At 44.8% G+C, this 20,018-nt stretch overlaps 3 protein-coding genes and 2 long non-coding RNA genes across 8 annotated transcripts; 3 read left to right on the top strand and 2 right to left on the bottom strand.

The window, feature by feature from the left end:
• Positions 1 to 52: 52 nt before the first annotated feature.
• On the top strand, positions 53 to 959 carry LOC26533448 (uncharacterized). Of its 2 annotated transcripts, XR_004468888.1 has the most exons (3): positions 53 to 237; positions 302 to 664; positions 741 to 959. It is a non-coding gene; the product is annotated as an uncharacterized lncRNA (long non-coding RNA). The 2 variants fall into 2 exon arrangements; XR_001452395.2 differs by lacking the exon at positions 53 to 237 and having other exon boundaries at positions 277 to 664.
• A 365-nt stretch (positions 960 to 1,324) lies between these two features.
• Positions 1,325 to 3,839, bottom strand: LOC6898984 (uncharacterized). Of its 2 annotated transcripts, XM_033378712.1 has the most exons (3): positions 3,681 to 3,839; positions 3,052 to 3,615; positions 1,325 to 2,742 (listed from the first exon to the last, which is right to left on the bottom strand). In XM_033378712.1, the coding sequence occupies exons 1-3, from the start codon at positions 3,735 to 3,737 to the stop codon at positions 1,558 to 1,560; spliced, it is 1,806 nt and encodes a 601-aa protein (XP_033234603.1). In that variant the 5' UTR covers positions 3,738 to 3,839; the 3' UTR covers positions 1,325 to 1,557. The 2 variants fall into 2 exon arrangements, with proteins under 2 accessions (XP_033234603.1, XP_002138944.3); XM_002138908.3 differs by having other exon boundaries at positions 1,325 to 3,615.
• A 266-nt stretch (positions 3,840 to 4,105) lies between these two features.
• LOC26534155 (uncharacterized) lies at positions 4,106 to 4,876 on the top strand. Its single transcript, XR_001452398.2, has 2 exons — positions 4,106 to 4,631; positions 4,690 to 4,876. It is a non-coding gene; the product is annotated as an uncharacterized lncRNA (long non-coding RNA).
• A 1,029-nt stretch (positions 4,877 to 5,905) lies between these two features.
• Positions 5,906 to 17,368, top strand: LOC6898985 (uncharacterized). 2 transcript variants are annotated; one of them, XM_002138909.4, is made up of 7 exons: positions 5,906 to 6,728; positions 10,514 to 12,024; positions 12,083 to 12,965; positions 13,068 to 13,200; positions 13,336 to 13,790; positions 13,850 to 13,958; positions 14,031 to 17,368. In XM_002138909.4, exons 1-7 carry the CDS (start codon positions 6,690 to 6,692, stop codon positions 15,800 to 15,802), a joined length of 4,902 nt encoding a protein of 1,633 aa, XP_002138945.3. In that variant the 5' UTR covers positions 5,906 to 6,689; the 3' UTR covers positions 15,803 to 17,368. The 2 variants fall into 2 exon arrangements, with proteins under 2 accessions (XP_002138945.3, XP_004444529.3); XM_004444472.3 differs by lacking the exon at positions 5,906 to 6,728 and adding an exon at positions 10,360 to 10,404.
• A 102-nt stretch (positions 17,369 to 17,470) lies between these two features.
• LOC4805511 (CDK5RAP3-like protein) lies at positions 17,471 to 20,004 on the bottom strand. Its single transcript, XM_001361865.5, has 4 exons — positions 19,884 to 20,004; positions 19,641 to 19,815; positions 18,136 to 18,990; positions 17,471 to 18,066 (listed from the first exon to the last, which is right to left on the bottom strand). The coding sequence occupies exons 1-4, from the start codon at positions 19,887 to 19,889 to the stop codon at positions 17,561 to 17,563; spliced, it is 1,542 nt and encodes a 513-aa protein (XP_001361902.2). The 5' UTR covers positions 19,890 to 20,004; the 3' UTR covers positions 17,471 to 17,560.
• Between the last annotated feature and the right edge of the window lie 14 nt (positions 20,005 to 20,018).

Below are 20,018 nucleotides of genomic sequence, written 5' to 3' on the forward strand. Positions count from 1 at the left end.
ATATTAACATATATGTCAATTGGGTAAAAAAGTATTAAATTTCAATACGTTTAGGCATAAATTTAGAAAGGAGCAGCCCATAAGAACGGCATCCGCTAATATTGCGATTATATGTACATATATTCCATTCGATTCGGAATAATTGTGACAGTTGGTTAATGTTAGGCACCCATCCATACGGTTGACTCAGGGGGAAGCGGAACACGGCTGAGCCTTGGTTTTGTTTCATATTTTCAGGTAAATCGCAAGTGTTGCACAAATTTTTTTAAATATTTACTATAAAAGGCAGTTTCCGTCGTAGAATCTTTTATTGAGTTGGAAGAAGTCTTGTCTGGCTGGTCCGTTCCGTAATCATGATTCTCATAAAGTGCATCCTCCTTATGGTCGTCTTTGCCGTCGTAAATACTTTGATTGCTTACAGGGATGCCGGGCTTTGGTATTGGATCCCTCCTAAAACAATCATAAGGCACGATGGAGGATATTATAGAAATAAAACATACAGTTACATTATCCCTGGATGGTGGGAAAGAAACAAAACCCATTGCGCACTTGTGGATGAGGACAATATTACTGTGGCCCTTGGGTATAGTAAGAAGTCAAAAGATTATTGTGGCATTTATTCGTGCGTATGGCATATAGGAAAAACACATGGCCACCTTATATAGTAAGTAAGCCCCCGAATTATATTTCCGGTTCCTAGCTTACTGAAAAATTCCATTCCTCTCCTTCCTTCACTCTAGCTGCCAACAGCCAGCCACTTTCGCCGAGTGCGAGACGAATGGTATAAACACGGTACTGGAGTATCCGGAATGTTGTTGGAAATGCGTAGAATATAAAGATTGTTAGCTCTGAGGGGCTGAATCCTATCGAAAATTATCTGACAAAGAGAAAGAAATTTAGTTGGCTAAAATGCAGATACAAATAAAAACGAAATAATTGTTACGTTAGTATGCCTTATATTTTTACTTACTTTGCTGTTAGTTTATGGCTAATGTTGCCTGAATGAATCTGAATGTTTGAAAGCAATTTCGAAAGAAAAAGGAGAAGATTTATTAATTTTGATAATAAGACGCCATTACCATATAAAATCGGATTGTAGCCGGCTGTATTCGCCAGGAAATGTTTTAATTGGATTGTGATTCCATAGAGAAACGAATAAAATCAATTTCACTTAAGCAAATAACTGTTTCGTGGATGGAGAAACGAAACCTGCCTCTTCGCCTTATTAAAAAAAAAAAAATACATTTTTTTCTATTTAGCAAAAATCTAGCAAACCTTTTCCTGGTAAATACGAACTAAAAAAAAATTGAGCCAAATCGACCCATGAAACATGACCCATAGGTACATTTTTCACTCCATTTTTATACATATAGAAGTTATAAGATTATCACGAAATAACGAGCATACAGAGAATTTAACACAATTTCAAAGATAGAAAACCGCGAGAAAAGCGTACCAAGATTGATCTTAGTAAACTGTTTTACACGGATGTAATCTATGGATCAGAGGTCTGGCATTTACGGTTTTTCATTTTTTTCTTTGCGGATTGTTAAACTATCATCCGTCCTGACGCTTTGGATATTGGGGCATACGGTATTCCATTTCTTGATAGGCCTTAAGTGTGCAATCAAGATGTTCAAGGACCGTGGTCTTCCTTTTTTTGCCAATGCTGTGGCATTCTTCGTCGTAAGCGGCGTCCCTCGCTTCTATGCTAATCCGTCTGAATTCGAAGGGTTTCTCGTAGACATGGCGTGCCACCCATTTCCAGGACGTCTTTTGGATCCATCGGAAATGGTAAGAATAATACAGGGTCGACTTAGTTTTGCACACGCTGACAAGCTTGGCATCATCGGGATAGTAATCAACGCGTGGCGACGATGCCAGATGAATTCGGGGCATTCTACTGAAATGGGCGACAGCAAGACGAGTGTCGTGCCACACATCGCCGTAGGTTACAGCCCAGGGGTTATCCATTCGCCTGGCCAAGTTTCCCATTATATTGCGCGCTAATGGTATGGTGAGTTCTTTTGGTCTTCTTTTAGTCGTTACCTCTTTCCCGGCACGAAAGGAAAGATCTTCTATGGGGCGCTGTTTGCCATCGCTCCTTCCCTCCTTGTCGCTTTCCTCATTTTTTCGGGAAGGATGCACTATCGGTGGTTTTTCTTCCTTCATTTGCTGGGAGGATTTACGGGGCAGGCCAGTAGGCAGGCTCAAGCTGGACCCCGATCCCGATTTCCGTGTCTCTACATGGTCCTTGTTATTCTCGGTTTTATTTGGCCCCTGAAACTCAACGTGAGGCTCCTTGAGTGACTCGTGTGTGAGTCGAGAGTACTGCGAACGATGGGTCGGCGCAGCTTCTGGTAGGCTTGGAAAGATCTGCTTGGACAGATCATCTATAGGTCGCTGTTTCTTCCGGCTCCTTACCCGCTTGTCACTGTTCTGGGTATTTTTTCGGGGAGAATGCACTATCGGTGGTTTTTCTTCCTTCATTTGCTGGGAGGATTTACGGGGCAGGCCAGTAGGCAGGCTCAAGCTGGACCCCGATCCCGATTTCCGTGTCTCTACATGGTCCTTGTTATTCTCGGTTTTATTTGGCCCCTGAAACTCAACGTGAGGCTCCTTGAGTGACTCGTGTGTGAGTCGAGAGTACTGCGAACGATGGGTCGGCGCAGCTTCTGGTAGGCTTGGAAAGATCTCCTTGGACAGATCATCTACAGGTCGCTGTTTCTTCCGGCTCCTTACCCGCTTGTCACTGTTCTGGTTCTTTTTTCGGTGAGAATGCACTATCGGTGGGTGCACTTGCTGGGAGGAGTTATGGGGCAAGCCAGTAGGCAGGCCCAAGCTGGACCCCGATCCCGATCTCCGCGTCCCTACATGGTCCTTGTTATTCTCGGTTTTATTTGGCCCCTGAAACTCAAGGTGAGGCTCCTTGAGTGACTCGTGAGTGAGTCGAGAAAACTGTGAACGATGGGCCGGCGCGGCTTCTGGTAGGCTTGGAAAGATCTCCTTGGAAAGATCTTCTACAGGTCGCTGTTTCTTCCGGCTCCTTACCCGCTTGTCACTGTTCTGGTTCTTTTTTCGGTGAGAATGCACTATCGGTGGGTTTTTTTTCCTCACTTGCTGGGAGGATTTATGGCGCAGGCCAGTGGGCAGGCCCGTGCTGGTCCCAGATCCCGATTTCCGTGTCTCCACACGGTCCGTGTTATCATCGGTTTTATTTGACCCCTCAAACTCAACCTGAGGCTCCTTGAGTGACTCGTGAAAGTCTCGAGAGTACTGCGAACGATGGGCCGGCGCTGCTTCTGGTAGGCTTGGAAAGATCTCCTTGGAAAGATCTTCTACAGGTCGCTTTTTGTCCCGGCTCCTTACCCGCTTGTCACTGTCCTGGTTCTTTTTTCGGGGAGAATGCACTATCTGTGAGATTTTTATCCTCACTTGCTGGGAGGCCTTACTGCTCAGGCTAGTAAGCAGTCCTAAGCTGGACCGAGATCCAGATCCGGTTCTATTTGTCCACTGAAACTCAACGTCAGGCTCCTTAAGTGACTCTTGTGCGCCTTGAGAATGCGGCGCCAGATGCTGGACCGGTGCTGCTTGTGACGCATTTTGACGGATAATCTGGGATTGTGTTGATTTGCGCATTGTTTCATGGAGAAATGAAAAGAGCAACCCCCTGTACTTACCAAGAACAGGAGGCACAACATGCAGAAATGCACACAGGAAAATCGTATCGGCCACATTGATGATTAACGGGAAGTTTTAAACGAATTTAGTATTTCACTTTTGATTTAAAATAATAATAAAATATATCTACTAATTCGAGTCCATACTAATATATGTATGGTATGGTATGAAGTAAATGGAGGGGCATGCTGAGAAACGTTACAAATGAGTCGATTTTTTATTTTTTACAACGAGGCCAAGTGGCCACACATAGATAATTTGCATTAATTATATGCATTTCACCAGTTGAGTAACAGTGGAGGAGCACCAGAGCCGTCATTGAAAACTCATCCAAGAAATATGTTTCATTTCACGCGTTCTACCAAGAGCAATTTATATACATATGTACGTACACATGTCTATAGATATCGAAGGAATTACTGTTGCGGCGGGGTGTGGGTAAAAGTATTTGTATTCGTCGGAAGTGTACGAATTATATATAGTAAATGCCATAAGAACAGGTTCATTTGTTCCATTCGATTCTTTATAATTTTGGCAGTTAGCAGCAGCCAAACTTTAATTTTCATGGGAACCGCAAGTGCTCTCCCATACAGCAGAATTTTTCTTTTTTTTTATATATATATAAAGCAGCGGTAGCCTTAGGCCGTTCATTCAGTTAGAGAGTGTTTTGCCGACTTGTCTTCCCTGCCTGCAATGAATTTCCTGAAAATTATCTTCGTTATTATGTTGGTCGTATCCGGTGCAAATGCTGCGTCTTATTACTTCTGGAGGACAAAGCTGCTTCCAAATGGGTCGCGTAGTAAAACTATATGTGATATTAGGGAACTTCATGAAACACGTGCTCTTGATTATGTAAACATTGGATGGCAAATGCAATCAAGCCGAGTGTGTGGATTACACTCCTGTTTTTTTTTTAATAAGTTCCATCCAGCAGCTTCTGATTTTTTGTAGTAAGTACAATTGAGAGTATATCAGGTTCATTGTGTTAATTTAATTTATTAATTTCAGCTGCCAACACCCAGCTCTTTTTGCAGAGTGTGAGACTTATGGAGTAGACACAACAGTAGATTGGCCCGAATGCTGTTGGAAGTGTGTCGATTTTAAAAAATGTTAGCTCTGAAGTTTCGATTATCAGTTCATGTTACAATTATGTATGCAAACATGCGAAATAAATACATTACATTATTACTCTGAATCCATGTCGAATCCTAATTACTGATTGAAGATCAGCGTACTGTCGCCCAAGCAAAGCGCCTTGGCCACGCCCCACGTCGTCACGTTCTGCACGACTGCATCGAGCTCCTTAGATGGCCTTCCTGTCGATCCGCTTGCCATTCTTTATGTCCTGCTCCAGAACCATGAGAAACTTCTCAATGGCCGACGCTGCTGTCCGATAACCCCCAAGAACACCTCGATGTGTTACTGAATCCGATTCCAATTCTTCTACTGTCAAGGCTCGCCTCCTTGTTGGGTGGTCCAACGGGCGGTTGGCTTGCTATAGTCATCCTCCGATATTCATCGCATGCTATTATTGAAATGATTTGTCTCCAGGGATGACAGCTCATCGATATGTGATTATTACACCAGGGATTAAAACACATTGATGTTTATTTTTAAAACATCTTCCGGTATAATGCCCACATAATGTAATTATATCGGTTATGATACATATATACGGAATAGAATTACGGAATATTATTAATTCAGCAAGATGATTCCGTCCGATGTATATCGTATAAAGGCAAATTAAGTGAGCTAAGTTTTTTTTTTGTATCGGTATATTTTGAAATGATACGATATATTTTGGTATATACCTGATGGGGGGACGGTATATTTTATCGATACATCGTATTATATATCGCCCATATGAATATATATATCTAAATAAATAAGGGACGTTTAAGTGGGCTAAACTCGTTTTTTTCGGTATATTTAGGTCTGTTTTGGTATATATCTGAGGCTCAGACGCCTTACCGACGTGCAACGAAAACTTGAGTCGTAATGGGCTGTAGAAAGGTGTATGGACAACAAGAAAAAATTGCAAGCTTCGTACTGCCCCCACCTCATCTTCATCTCAATTGTGAGGACAATATACCTTGAAGACAAAATCGAATTTTTGTATATTGGGTATATTCAAGGTATATTGGGCAAAAAGGGTGGATTTTACCGTGCATGCGTTGCATTATCTGGGCCGTTTTGCCTGTTGTCCATACCCCCTTTTTCCTTCCATTATGTAGCAAATGTGTAGAAAAGTAGACTCCATACTCCCATCCTCGTGTATATGTATATATATATATAAATATATATTTATGTACTTGTATATTGCGGGAGAATTGTTGGGGAATTGTTGCGTTGCTGTGGAAAAATGCAATTGTAAATTTTAATAAATTGATTAACGGTTTTCCCTGATGACGTTTCGAGTAAATTAAGTGTGCGCACCGGGTTACGCGTGGAGAGAAGATTGAAAAAACATTTTTTTCCTACGCAGCAGAGGCATTGAACGCGCGCGTGTGTGTTGTGTGTGTGTGTGTGTGTGTTAGTGCCACATAAAGTTGCAAGAAGCACAGTTATATTTCATGTGCTTGATTTATGCAATAATAAAATCGGCAAATTCAGCTTGTGGATCAAAATCCGAAAGGAAAGCAGAAAAATGTGAAAAAAACCAATGGGAATTTTTCAATGTTGTCAATACAGCGAGAGCGAGAAGCAGCAGCAGCAGCGCCATCCGCAGTAGCCGTCTGCGGTAGCAGCGCTGCCAGCGTCAACGTACAAAAATTCAAAAGCAAAAGAGGAGAATGAAATAACAGAAAAAAAGAAAAGAAAAAAAGTTGAGCCACAGCAAAGCACGAAGAAACGCGAAGCACGGGCTAAAGAAAAATCGAAATAAAAAAAAACACGCATACATATGCACGTATATGTAGCTGTTTGCGTGTAGTGAGATTCTGTGCCTGTGTGTGTAAGTGAAACGTATAAATAAAATTCAGCCAAATGCAGAAGCCAACAACAAAATGGATAACAAAACTAAACAGTTGGATTTTAAATTACTGGTAATTAAATAATGTTTACGCCCCAGCCCCCGTTTTACTCCTTCCATTCACCATATTATATACACAGAAACATAGGTACAACCGTAAATGTGTTTGTGTGACTGTCTAATTGTGTGTGAGAGAGAGAGAGAGGAGAAAAACAACGTGTAAAGGCAAAGAAGAGAGCGACAGTGAGATGGAGAGCGAGAGCCAAAGAGAGCGTGTGATAGAAGAGTAGGAGGTGGAGGACGACAGATAACAAATGAAGTGAGGTACAGTGTGCACTGGTCGTATTTTGTTGCCGCCTTTGCTTTTGTTGTAATGTTAAAAGGTCGCCTCGATTAAAACAAAAAAAAGAGAATACGGAGTGTTTTAATTTGTTTTAGCATTTTGCTTTACTCTCCAATTAGGAATGCGAAACACCTGAAGTAAACAAAGATAAGCGGTTAATGGATTTTTGAGCGGGAATTGCGGTCATCTTAAGAGCGAGATAGAGAGAGAGCTACTACAGTTAAATGAGTTGAAAGAGAAGAAGAGTGCTGTGTGGGCGCTTTCTTTCTGTGTGCTGTTCTTCTATTCCGTTTATTATTTTAAAAGCTTTAAACGCCCCCTAGCAGACTCTCCCTACCCAACCCATTCAAAATGGATGGGGGAATTCTTGCACAATTTCCACCCACCCACACATATTAAGCTTTCTGTGTCTGTGAACTTCCGCCGAGTCTATCTCTAAACCCCCATCATACCACCCCAGTACAAAACCAGACCCCAACCCATCCCCATCGCACTCCCACTATCCCATTCAAAGGCAAAACGCATACCACTCCCATTTCCCCTTCTTCTCGGCTCCCCTTTCCCCTCTCTATCCCCTTCTTCCTTTCAACGAGTGCCACATAATGTTATTTTTGTTTTTTCTATTTGCCTCTAAAATGAATTGTAGTTCCCCCTCTGACATTCTCTCTATATTTTTGTGCTATGCTACTCCCCATTTTTCGACCCATTTCAATATGGTTCTTGTTACTGCTATTATTCACTTTTGTTTTGTTTTCCCTCGTTATATTTGAGGAAATATTTATATTTATTTTTTATTAGTTTATAACAACGTTTACATGGATTACACACTCATACAAAGAAACAAACTTACATTTGCATAAATACTAATACCATAAAAAATACTACTAAATCTAAAAGCACAGACACACACACAACACTCCATCTCGCACTCATACATAGAAATAGAGCCCCAAGAGCAAGAGCATGATTGGATTTGTGAATGTGTGTGTGTGGTTTGTGTTGTTCCTCGTAGAAAGTATTTGTGAGAGGGGTGTGAGCGAAAAGCGGGAGGGAGTCACTACTTCTTCCCTTTCTCTTCCTCCTGCATGCATATAAATTTTTGTGGTAGCTCGCTCCCGTATGTAAGTGGAAGTGAGATGGACAACACGGTACGAATGTACGAAGCAAAGCACAAGTGAAAGAAGAAGAAGAATGGTAAACAGCATTGCACAGTGGGGCAAAATTGTTCATTTGTGTACATGTATTTCCATTGTTGGTGGAAAAAGAAGTTAGGGAATTTTTTTTAATGAAGAACTAATGCACTCACTCCTGAAACACATAAAATAGCATTCTCTCTGAAACTAAATTTCTCTTGAATGGCAGTTCAGCTCATGTTTTCCCTTGCAGCGTTTTAATTACTTCTCTTCTCTCTCTTTAGAAACGCAATTAAAGTTTTTTATCGCTATTAATTGGGTTTACGACATGAGTGAATGCTGTCTGAAAGCCGGACGCAGGTCTATGAGGGTTAAAATAGTTATCCTTTTCTAGTTTCGAACTATGGGGCTGCACTGGGAAGCAGCAGACCAAAAGAGCGTACGCTCTGTGCCAATTTCATTAATAATACTCTTTAATTAAGGCAAGGAGGAAGACAAGAGACAGTGTAAAAGCTATTTTTATTTGATTACTAAAACTATTTGGATGCATTCCTATGTATTTGTGCTGCTCTAAAAGCTTTTGGTTGTGTGTATGAGAGGGGGGGAGGAAAAGCAAAATGTATAACATACATAAATTTAGCTAAAAATGCATGCAACGTCACTTTCTTGCCCTTCCCTGTGCCGCCTGCTGCCCCCATTTTGACTGTTTCTTCTATATATATAATATATTATATATGTAAGTAGTATATGAATGTTTTTCTGGGTGTGTGTGTGGGGATGTACTCACGTGTTTAGAAATATTTTGAAGATACATATGTAGTCAGTCCGCTTCTATTTATCTTTGGATGTGTTGGTCTGTGGGTGTGCGCTTTGTGGAACAGGTACATGTGTTTGTATGAACCTACATATATAACAATTGTAAACGAACTAAATATTTCTGTGTTGCAACTAAAGCGGCATAAATCAAGATGGAAAATACAGCTGACATCGCACAAAAGTCGACTATTGAATACCCTATAAGAGATTCCATTCATCCTATTGAGTTGAATGATATTCTTATCCTAAAGAAAGGTGCATCGTATTTTATTTTTGTGGTTAAGGTACATATAAATATGTACATATATCACATCAAGTGCACTACGTCTCTTTCTCTCACTCACACACACGCAAACACACACTAGAGATCATTTAATAAGAACAAAAATAAAATGTAATTAAATGTGGTATTTTGATTTTCGTTTCCCATTACTCTCTTCGCGCGCTCTTTCTCTCCCTCCGCTTTTCCGTTTTCTTACCACACACACAAAAAATGTGATTATAACTGTATGCGTATGCATGTGTGTGAGAGAGCTATCTGCGATCTAAATTTACAACTACTTTATTGACAAATAAAACGCGAGAGTTGCAGCGTTGCCACCCAGTTGCAAGTTGGATCAATGAATTTTTGTAATCATTCAATAAATACAAAACAAAGGGTATTCAAAGTATTTCAGGAGTGTGTACCCGTCGTCGTTTGCTTTTAGCCCTGTCCACCAATACTCCCTTTTCCGTTATTCTGTATTGTTTTCTTTCTTCTTCTCTCATACAGTGGGTGGATGGATGGTGCGAGAGGAACGTCTAGCGAACAGAGAGCCCCACATTGTGCTTGTAACAACTACAAATCGCTGCAAAAACACATACATACACACACATACATTTAGAGAGATAAATGCACACATACACATGCATATATAGTGGAAACATTGTGGAATGGGGGAAAAGTAGCACAAATTGTTCGCTGTTTTAATTTCCCTGCCTCTTCTTCTCTGTCTCCCCACCTTCGCTGTTGCTGTTTTTTGCTTCTTTATTTTTGCCATCTTCGTTGGTTTTCGTTGTGGTCGTGTGTTTGCTTTGCACTAATCGCTTGCGCGAACAGCGCAGCCGGCGTCGCTGCTTCTGTCGCCGTGCTGTCTAACCGTTTCATTGACGACGCGAGCGCTTCTCTCTCTCTCTCTGCTACTACTTCTCCCCACTCTCCCTCTCGTGGCTTTAATGGCATTAAATTGTTTGGAAAATCATAATCTCTAATTGTATGTGATCACAGTTATTTTGGCAAGTGTAGGTTTGTGTGTGTGTGTGTTTAATTAAAACAAATATGGATGTTATGTTCTAATTGGGACAAAACTACTTTGAATTTATGTGGCAACTCTACAAACACCACCTCACCACCCCCCTATATCTCCTCCCCCAAGTTTCTGCTTTCCATGAAAATGGGCGGCACAGGACGGAAGTTGGTAATTTATTTCTACTAGCGCAATAATTTAAGCACAGTGGAGCGAAAACGATTCTGCTATGATACTTCTACGAAATATTACAAACTCCAATATTCTTTGATTCTTCCAGGTGGATCAGTCACTAAATCTACTGGACAGCCTCAATACGGCATTGCGGTGCGATGCTATACAATTTTTGCTGCAGACGCTCAAGTGCAAATATCCGGACGCCTGCGACCAAGTTGTCAGGAATCTATTCAGTCACATAACCAATGATAATGGCGGAGGGCTGGCCACCCACCACGAGCTAGCGAAGAGCGAACAGCTCCAGCAGCTGCTGCTGTCCACCAAGAAGGAGAAAAAGGAGAAGCAGGAGCCGGACAGCGGTGGCGGTTTCGACGGCGCCGGGGCCGGGGCCGATGCAGAGATCAAGCGGGAGCATCAAGTGGAAGAAGATGAGGAAGAGGAGGCCGGTTCTACAGATCTGAACCAGAATTTCGAGAAAATCCTTTGCAAAGAGGAGTTTCTGGGCCTCGACGACGAGGAGGAGGAGGAATTCCTCCATGATGCGGACACAGAGAATTCGTCTTCCCTGCAATTCAACGCTGGCAACCATGTGGATGCACTTGGGCCTGGTGATCCTTTGGATCTAATACAAGGCGGTGGCTCACTCCTGGTCAAACGGAAGTACGAGGCAACTTTTGGAGCCGAGGAAGATGAGGAGGATCACCTGGATGAGGATGCGGCCAGCAGCAGCCCCAATGGCAACAGCAGCGACAGTAAGCTGGTCAAGCGAATGCGAACCAACAACATGCACGTGGCTGTGGCGCTGGGGGTGGGAGTGTCGAGTGTGAGGAGGAAAGAGGAGAGATCCAGCCTAGGCGAGGGCTACGTCTTCCACGAGGACAGCCAATATACGCTGCGATATCACCACAGTACCGGGGAGTTCAGTGAGCGGGCTTTTAAGGCTCAGTTCCGTACTCTGTTGCGCCTGGCGCTGAGTCAGCACCACAAGCCCTTCCTCAAACAGTTCTATGAGAACTTTGTGGAGAATGGACGGCTGCTGGGCACCACGCCTTCGACGAGAGTGTTGAAGGAGCTCCGCGACCAGCGATTGGAAGAGTGGCGGAGACAGCGGGATCGTCGTCAACTGGTCAGCCTACTGAAGCAGAATGAGATTCAGCAGCAGGAGATCCAAAAACAGCAGCAAGAGATTCAGGCGCAACAGGAGCTGCACGACGATGAGAATCGGGAGCAGGAGCAGGAGCCGGAGCGTGAGCAGGAGCAGGAGCAAGAGTTGCCCCCACAGCTGCCTGCCATCTCTTTTGGCGACTCGGAGCTGGAATCGGAAACGGAATCACAGCTGTCGTCGGCAGCTCAAGAGATTATGAAGTTTGAAGAGTTCATTGACGACGGTGTAGGCGCAGGACGTCTTATCGATGGTCTGGAAATGGAGCCGGAGATAGATGACATGCTCGCTGGCGCCGGTAGTGCCCTGTGCAGCGTAAACAGTGCGAGCGGCCACAGTAGCAACAGCAGCAACAGCAGCAGCAGTGGGAGTGGGAATGGTAATGGTAATGGGAATGGAATCGAAGTAAGCGGGGTTGTCCTGGAGAACAATAGTCATCATTCGCATCACCTGTGAGTAGAGCTGCAGCCTGCTTCCCAGAATACTCGCTAATATATCCCTTTCTTGCAGAAGTAGCAGCAGCAGTGCAAATCTTGTGATCAACGGCCTTACGTCAAGCAATAGCATCAACAGCAACAACAACAACAACAATAATAATAATAATAACAATAATGGCAATCTCCACTGCCCGCCAATATCCCTCCACGGGCAGGGGCAGGGACAGAGTCTGGGATCAGGACAGGAGCAAATAGCACCAGGCAAGCCATCGCTTCATCTGCCCATGACCATGACCTTGGAGAGCAGAGACCTGAAGGGCAACAGTCAGCAGGGACATATCATCATGTCGGGTGGAGGAAGCTCTGGGACCCACGCCAATGAGATTCAGCAGCTGCATCAGCATCCAAATCACTACAACTCGAGCAATAATCCCCTCTCCATGATGGGTGGCATGATGCAGCAGCAGCACGTAAACATGCAGCACCAGCAGCAGCAAATGATGCAGGGACAGTTACCACAGCATGGGGTCTCGATGATGAACAATCGTCAGATGCCTGCACTTGTTGCCTTGTCAAATCTGGGAGACGAATCTCCGGTTTCGAGCAATGTCTGTGGCCAGATGAACTCCTCGCTAGAGCTAGACGACAATGATCTGTCGCCCGACGAGGATGACGACGAGTTGGACACCAAGCTGGATGAACTGGATGCGGCCAAGCAGCAGCTGATCGATGGCGGCAGCAGCAGCAGTACCTCTCTGCAAGCGCCACCTTCTCAGCATGGCAGCGGAAGTGGCGGCAGTGGGGGACACACGCCCGGTAGCAAAAAGGATAAGCCTATCTACAATTGCCTCTTGTGCCCGAAGTCCTATCGCAAGCGAAAATCTCTGCTGGATCACTACAAAATGCATCCAGGCTTCTGTCACGATTGCGGCCAACCCAATGGCAACACGTTAGAGGTAACAATATAAAAAGATAAATATAAAGGATGAATGAGGGGGGCGGGGGTTCTGTGATTCTGTGCTGACCAATTAATAACTTTTGTATTGTTTGTTTCTCAGGAAATAATCCATCACAATCGGACGATGCACGTAAAGGAGTTTCCGTTCGTGTGCGAGATCTGCGGCGAGTCTTACTCGCGACAGCAGCAGTTTCACGCCCATGTCGATTCGCACAGCAAGAAGGATTTCAAAAGTGAGTCGGCGTGAATGTAAATTTCACCAAGTTCTCCTGAGGAGTGGAGTCCAGTCCCTTGAAATGGAATCAGCCTTATATTGAATGGAAGCTGTATGTGAAACTGTTGATCTAAAATTCTGTTTTTTGTTACAGCCTTTCCGTGCGGCGAGTGCGGGCTAAAGTTTCCGCAGAAGAAGCTGCAGCAGCATTTCGAGGAGACTGGCCACAAGGCGGACGGGGCCATTTGCGAGGTTTGCGGCGAGGAGTTTACATCAAAGAATGCCCTCTACCAGCACATAATACGCGTGCATAAGCGAGACAACTTCTTCGAGTGCCACATTTGCCATAATCGCTTCACGTTGAAGGCCAACCTGGAGCGGCACGTGCAGCTGCACACCGAGGTGAAACGCACTTATGTGTGCGACATGTGCGGCTCATCCTACTACACATATCCCGCACTCAGGGAGCACTACAGCAACGCGCATGTGGATGTGTCCGAGTGCAAGTGTACGCTGTGTGGTAAGCGCTTCGGGTCGGCCAAGTCGCTGCAAAGGCATCTGCCCTCTCACTCGGAGGAGCGACCGCATTGCTGTAACTACTGCGATCAGGTGGGTTCTACGTTTAAGGATCCTTCTGAAGCTTTTTTTAAATCTTTAACCCTTCGCAGACCTTCAAATGGAAGACGCATTTGGTGCGTCACAAGCAGACAATGCATGGAAATCAAACGCCGCCGCCTAAGAAGGGAAAACAGCGCTTCCCCAAAGCTAACGAAGAAGGTAATGCATCTGTTTCGCCTCGAAGGGTTCTGTTCTAACTGCTTTCCTTGCTTCCTTCCTTCTTTTCGCCAGCTGAAATGGCTGCTCTGCCGGATATGCCAGGTCCGCCGCCTGTGAAAGCCAGCAAAAAGTCAACGGCCGGAAAGGCAAAGTCACAGGGAGCAGCAGGCGCAGCAGGGGCTTCCTTACAGCAACAGCAGAAGGGAGCTGCAGCAACGCCCACGCCACCACCCCCAGTCTCAACGACCCCAGGATGTCTGCAGCAGGATCAATTCAATGCGGCGATGGTCAGCAGCAACAGCTCGCAGTCCTCGACGGCCTCTACGTCCCAGCACTCGGTTTCTACGAGTGAATCTCAGCAGAATTCCATCTACAATCAGAGCTTTAATGCTGAGAAACTGCCGCCAAGCCAACAAGCACCGCCGCCGCAACAGCAGCAGCCACAACCACCACCACCACCAAATGCTTTACATCAGCAACTTCCAACGCCACCTCCAACACAACAACAACAGCAGCAGCAGCAACAGCTGCGTGCCAGCCCGGCTGATCTGCACCTGCAGCGAATGAATAGCTTCGGGCAGGAGGGGCAGTTCCACTTTGAGGCTGGCCAAGCGGCCGGAAGCTATCAGCAGCACCAGCTGATCAGTCAATATCAGCAGCAACAGCAGCAGCACCTGAGGAGTCACACACCTCAGAGTCCTCATCCTGCACATCCTCCACATTCGTCGCAGATCCAGCAGCAGCAGCAACCGCAGCACTTTAATTCCCCTCACCATATGCCGCCAATGCACCACCAGCACCAGCTGATGATGCAGCAGCAACACCGTCATAGCCAGCGCTCGCCATTGCACCACCATCCCTCAACGCAGCAGCTGCAACAGCAGCACCAGCAGCCGTCGCATTCCCCGCAGCATGCGAGACTGCAGTCGCCGCAACCTCCGCCAGTGCAACAACAACAACAACAGCAGCAGCAGCAACAATTCCTGCAACAACAGACCGCAGACTCTTGGGGCAACATGAACTTTGGTAATCCGCCTAACAACCAGCAGGAGTTGAAGGATAACAAATTCTATATTGTAGACTCGGCCGAGTTTCTAGGGCTTCCAATGAATGTGCCGCCAGCCCAACAGCAGCCGTCACAAAATGTGAGCAAACCGCAGCAGCAGCAGCAGCAGCCGCCGCCACAACCACAACAGCAGCCCCAACAAGATCCAGCTCTAGCTAGTGATATGATGAGCTTCCAGCATATGTGGCCAGCGCCAGGTTTCAGTCAGAGCCCTCAGCAGCAGCAGCAGCCCCAACAGCAACAACCGCAGGGACAGTCCAATCCGGGAGATCCCCACAATTACAACAACATCGGCAGCATACTCACGAATCTCATTGACAATCCCGCGACAATGGAGTACAACTTCGACTTGATCCAGCATCAGCAGCAGCCGACGACCCAGCAGCAGCAACAGCAGCAAGCAGCGCAACAGCAACATCACAGTGCAGGAGGCTATCCGGGAGCCTTGATGAGAAGTGGCGCCGTGTATGGGGGAGCCTATGAGCAGCACATGAGCGACCAGTTGGTCAGTGAGCAGCAAAAACAAAACAGCTTTCCGCCCTATCATTTGCATGGCCAGCAGTCACAACAGCCGCCGTTGCACCCCCACTTACTGCCCCTGGCGGCAACGCATGGCAACGTTTACGAGCGAACAGGAGTCGGGGTGGGCGTAGGCTACTCTATGCTAGGTGACGAGTCAAAGGCCGTCTTGCCTCCGATGATGGGCGGAATGATGCAGCAAATGCCCCCTCACGGACAGCAGCCAGATCTAATCTACTATCCAGTGAAAAATGATTGACAGGCGAAGCATTCCCATCCGCATCAGCAGCAAGCTCCAGCTCCAGATCCAGACCCAGCTCTAGCTCAGGAACAGCAGCAGCCGAGCAATCACCATCATCATCGCTGGTGGACGGAGGAACCAGCCAAGAGAGGCGATGTGTTTCATTGAGGAAACCAAGAGACATTAGAAAACAGGACAGGACACGAAAGCGGAACAAGTTCGCTTAGATAGTAGGTGAATGTGAAATTATGGACGCGAATACTTGCGATGCGATTGAGAGAGAGTTGTAGATAAGGGTAATCCACATGATTTTTGGAATCTAGAGCAATACAATACAGATTAGAGCGACAAGTGCTCAGAATTCTAATCCGACCGGCGCTATGATACGTGTATAAATGTAATCATTTACAAGTACATAAACAAACAAAAGTAAGAGTATATTTACGGATATACATATATATAAATAGTATATCTACAGACATATAAATAGTAGAACGTAAGCGAAAGAAACGCGAAAAATTGAATAAAAAAAGCTATAAATAATAACTACGTATACATATATAAATTATATGAAACATATAAACACTAATGTCTAAGTAAACTACTAACAATAACGGCAGACCACGAGCAACTTTCGAACAAATTTTATGCTTATTTAACATTTACCATACGAGCTATGAATGCATCATACAGTTGCATGTTGCATGCAACACAGACACCCACACACACACAAATACGTACGTTGATGTATAATCAAAACAATCCAAACATTATATCCATGCATACACTACACTACGATACGATACACATACTCGTACGATATCTACATATGTAATCCGGAGACACACAGAAAGACCCCCCTATATATTGTAGATGAGATTTATTTGAGCTTGGGTCGGTTCGTCGGGTCGCTGGGTCATGCATCACGAAAACCACAACATTAGTAGAAATGACGCTCATAGCCCGGGCCAAACGCCACACAAAGTTGTAACCATATCATGAGGCCCCACCACCCCCTTCCCGTATAATTAATTGTACTCTCGATAGTACTTGTTATTTTCTATTTAGTTAATGAATTGATTACGATTACACTTGTAAAGCCTTTCCGACGATCACCGCCAGCCACACTTTTGTTAGATTAGTGCCTAAGTCTAGTTGATATATCCCAATGTATACCCTCAGCATCTTGTGGCTTTTTACACCCAATCCTTGTATGACTAGAGCTATGTATTATGCATACCCCATAGCATTTCCCTCCCTCCACTCCAGTCCACACCAATCCACTCTACGCCCCTCCAAATTGAGTTATTTTCGAGAATTTCCTTAGAGTCAAGACAGGCAGGCCCCAAACATTTAAGTTAATCAGGATAGCGTTGTTCTTGTTTTACATATTATCCATCAGATCCAGCAACATAAGAATTGTACCATTAAGTGAAAGTTTAAAACGAAACGTTAAATGTTTAAGGATACTTTTATGCAACAGCAACAGCAAACAAACAATACAAACAGCAACCAACAGCAAAACTTCACTAAAATTAGATTTGTATTCTGTATACAAAAAAAAAAAACAACTGGCAATTAAAAGAAAAAAGAACACGATATAAATACAATTTGTATATTTAATAAAAATAGCAAAATAAAAGTGAATAAACTTCTTTTAAAAAATGAAATAAAACGCACTTTTGTTTGTTTTTGTTCTGCCCAACATTTGATGTATATTTATTTTAATAACCATTTAACAATTCCCAAGATCTGCCCGTAGCGCCTAGCATATGGTTAGTTAGCGCCTCCCATTAGATTAACCATACGATTCTTATAACGCTTCGAAATATCCTTCTCGATGTGTGTCTGTAGAGTACGGGTTTGGGCAATCAGTTCCTCGAGTACGGGATTAAGCTGCAGCCGTTGCTCCCGCAGCTCGACGGCACGCTGCTTGAGCCCCTCGCGCGTGGATCGGAGCTTCTCCACGGCCTTGGTCATCTGCTGGAGCTTGGTGGCAAGTAGATTCGCGTACTTTGACGAATGCTTTAGCTGGAATAGATGGCGCGTTTGCTCATCGGAGGTCTGCTGGATGATTTTCTCGATGTAACCGAGAATCTTCTTTATGCTATCAGCATCGTGTGTGGCAATGCTGTCCATAAGCGAGTACATAATGTTGCTCGAGGACTCCAACTGATTGAGCTCATAGAGGCGCAGGCGCAGGAACGATTCCAGCTCGAAGAGCTCGTCCAGAAAACGATCCCGATAGTTGGGCGAGTCTAGAAGTGTGTAGGCTTGGTCACCTGCAATGGATTTGGAATGGATTAGCAGCTGGTGGAGAGATGAGAAACCCATATCAGCTATCAGCTTACCCTTGGCCTTGCCACCATCCATGCCAGTGCCCTCCACCACGATCCCATACTCCTCGACAGGAATGTCAAAGTTGATTTCAACAGCATCCGATGCTGGGGCACTCTCGATGCCCCAATCGATGTTACCGCCATCGGTCTCCGGAAGATCTACACCTCCAAAGTCACCGTAGTCAATGATTTCCGCCGAAACGGTGGAGGATGTTCCGCCATTGTCATCCGTTCCAAAGTCAATTTCGGTAACAGCGTTATCCCCCTCTCCATCCTTGGAGGCGATGCCTTCACTGAGGTCTACGCTTATGGGAGGCTCTTCAACGGCCAGGGGTGCTTCTTTGTGAATGTACTGATACACTGTGGTGTTTCCAAACTCGACCAGATGCCGAAGAATGGGTAGCGACTGCTTGTGCCCACTGATATCGGCATACATGTCGATGCCGTTCTGAATCTTGCCAATATCCTGTAGGGACTTAGTGTAGAGGTCTGGCAGGCCGGCAAGAACCTCGATAAACTCTGCATGTAGATTGTCTCCTTTGACCCCCAGCTGTTCCAGCAAGGCAGCATGTTCGGCCAGTAGCTGACCTTCCGGCTTGTGCATGTCTTGGGCTCTTTTAAGGCTTTCATCGGTAAGTTGTTCCAGTTTTGCCATTTGCTTTCGCACCCCAGGTATCTCAAAGTTTACATTTCGCACAAAAATCTGAGCCGTTTCGCCCAGATATGTAGCGTTCTTTTCGTACAGGCGGCATATCTCCTGCCAATCCTTCATACGCTGACTGCCGTAGGTGCCAAAAACACTTTTAGTATCCTTCTCCGTTTGCTTGAGGATTTCAATTATCTCTTTCACATGGTAATAGTTGATATCTGTAACGAATTTGATGGATGAAGACACCAGAGCACAATGGCCTTGCCTACAAGGTGGTGGTAAAAAAATACCCGACAACCCTCATCTGCCTGATGCACTTTCAGGAAACTACAAAAGGCAGTTTTAGATGCAGGTGACCTGTTGTCGGTATATATGTAGGTATATGTAGGGTATATATATGTCGGTATATGTAGGTTATATCGCTGTTAAAGCTATAGAAGGAACCAAGTAGCTTGGATGACGAAGGCAGTACTGTCTCGAGGTGACACTTGACATAAAGAACACCTTCGATTCGGCGACGTTCACCTTGGACGTTCCATGTCATTCTCAGGGCCCTAACTCGGATAGGAATCTCAGACTATCTGATAGCCATCATCGAGGTCTACTTCAGAGACTGCATGCTGCTATACCACACCGACAACGGCACCGTGGAGAAGCAGGTGACATGAGGCGTTCTCCAAGGCTCAGTCCTTGCGCCAACCCTATGCAACGTGATGTACGCCACTATCTTCAGGCTTCAATATCAAGAGATACCCGCACAGTAGGTCATTTAGAAATTGAGAGAAATTAAGGGCTAAGGAGGGGTTATCTAGCCTTCTTTAAATTTAATAAACTGATAAAAAATAAAAACAGGGCACGAGCTACTCACTTGCTTTTGACAATAATTTAATGAGCTGTTCATTAGACGGCATGTCCTGGAGGGCATTGCTGATCTTAGTGTGAATTTCCTTGATCTCCTGTTGAATATTTTTGGGCACAATCCTGCGGCTGATCAGCCAGTCTTGCAACTTCAGAGTATGGATGTCAATGGGAATCTCAGACTCCTTTTTTTCGAAAACCGAACATTTAACACATTTGAGAGCATGATATGGCTAAAACGAAACACACTTACATTCATTTTGCAGAGATATAATATTTGTTTCTGTTCCACGCAAGCAAGCTGCTTTGTTGTTATTTTTCGATAAAATATACCGTCTCATTTTCTAAATATACCGTAAATATACTTATGACAAAACAAACTTAGCCC

This window comes from Drosophila pseudoobscura, chromosome 3 (genome assembly GCF_009870125.1).
Source record: "Drosophila pseudoobscura strain MV-25-SWS-2005 chromosome 3, UCI_Dpse_MV25, whole genome shotgun sequence".
Classification (NCBI taxonomy): Eukaryota; Metazoa; Arthropoda; class Insecta; order Diptera; family Drosophilidae; genus Drosophila; species Drosophila pseudoobscura.

Excerpts from the sequence above, each read along its gene's own strand:
- LOC6898984 (XM_002138908.3), bottom strand. The coding sequence starts at position 3,737 with ATGTGGCCGATACGATTTTCCTGTGTGCATTTCTGCATGTTGTGCCTC. Across the intron at positions 3,616-3,680 it reads TGTTGTGCCTCCTGTTCTTG|ATTATCCGTCAAAATGCGTC; the intron begins GTAAGTACAGGG and ends ACACAATCCCAG.
- LOC6898985 (XM_002138909.4), top strand. The coding sequence starts at position 6,690 with ATGGATAACAAAACTAAACAGTTGGATTTTAAATTACTG. Across the intron at positions 12,025-12,082 it reads AGTCATCATTCGCATCACCT|AAGTAGCAGCAGCAGTGCAA; the intron begins GTGAGTAGAGCT and ends CCTTTCTTGCAG. Across the intron at positions 12,966-13,067 it reads CCAATGGCAACACGTTAGAG|GAAATAATCCATCACAATCG; the intron begins GTAACAATATAA and ends TTTGTTTCTCAG.
- LOC4805511 (XM_001361865.5), bottom strand. Across the intron at positions 18,991-19,640 it reads TAAATTATTGTCAAAAGCAA|ATATCAACTATTACCATGTG; the intron begins GTGAGTAGCTCG and ends AATTCGTTACAG. Across the intron at positions 18,067-18,135 it reads GGATGGTGGCAAGGCCAAGG|GTGACCAAGCCTACACACTT; the intron begins GTAAGCTGATAG and ends AATCCATTGCAG.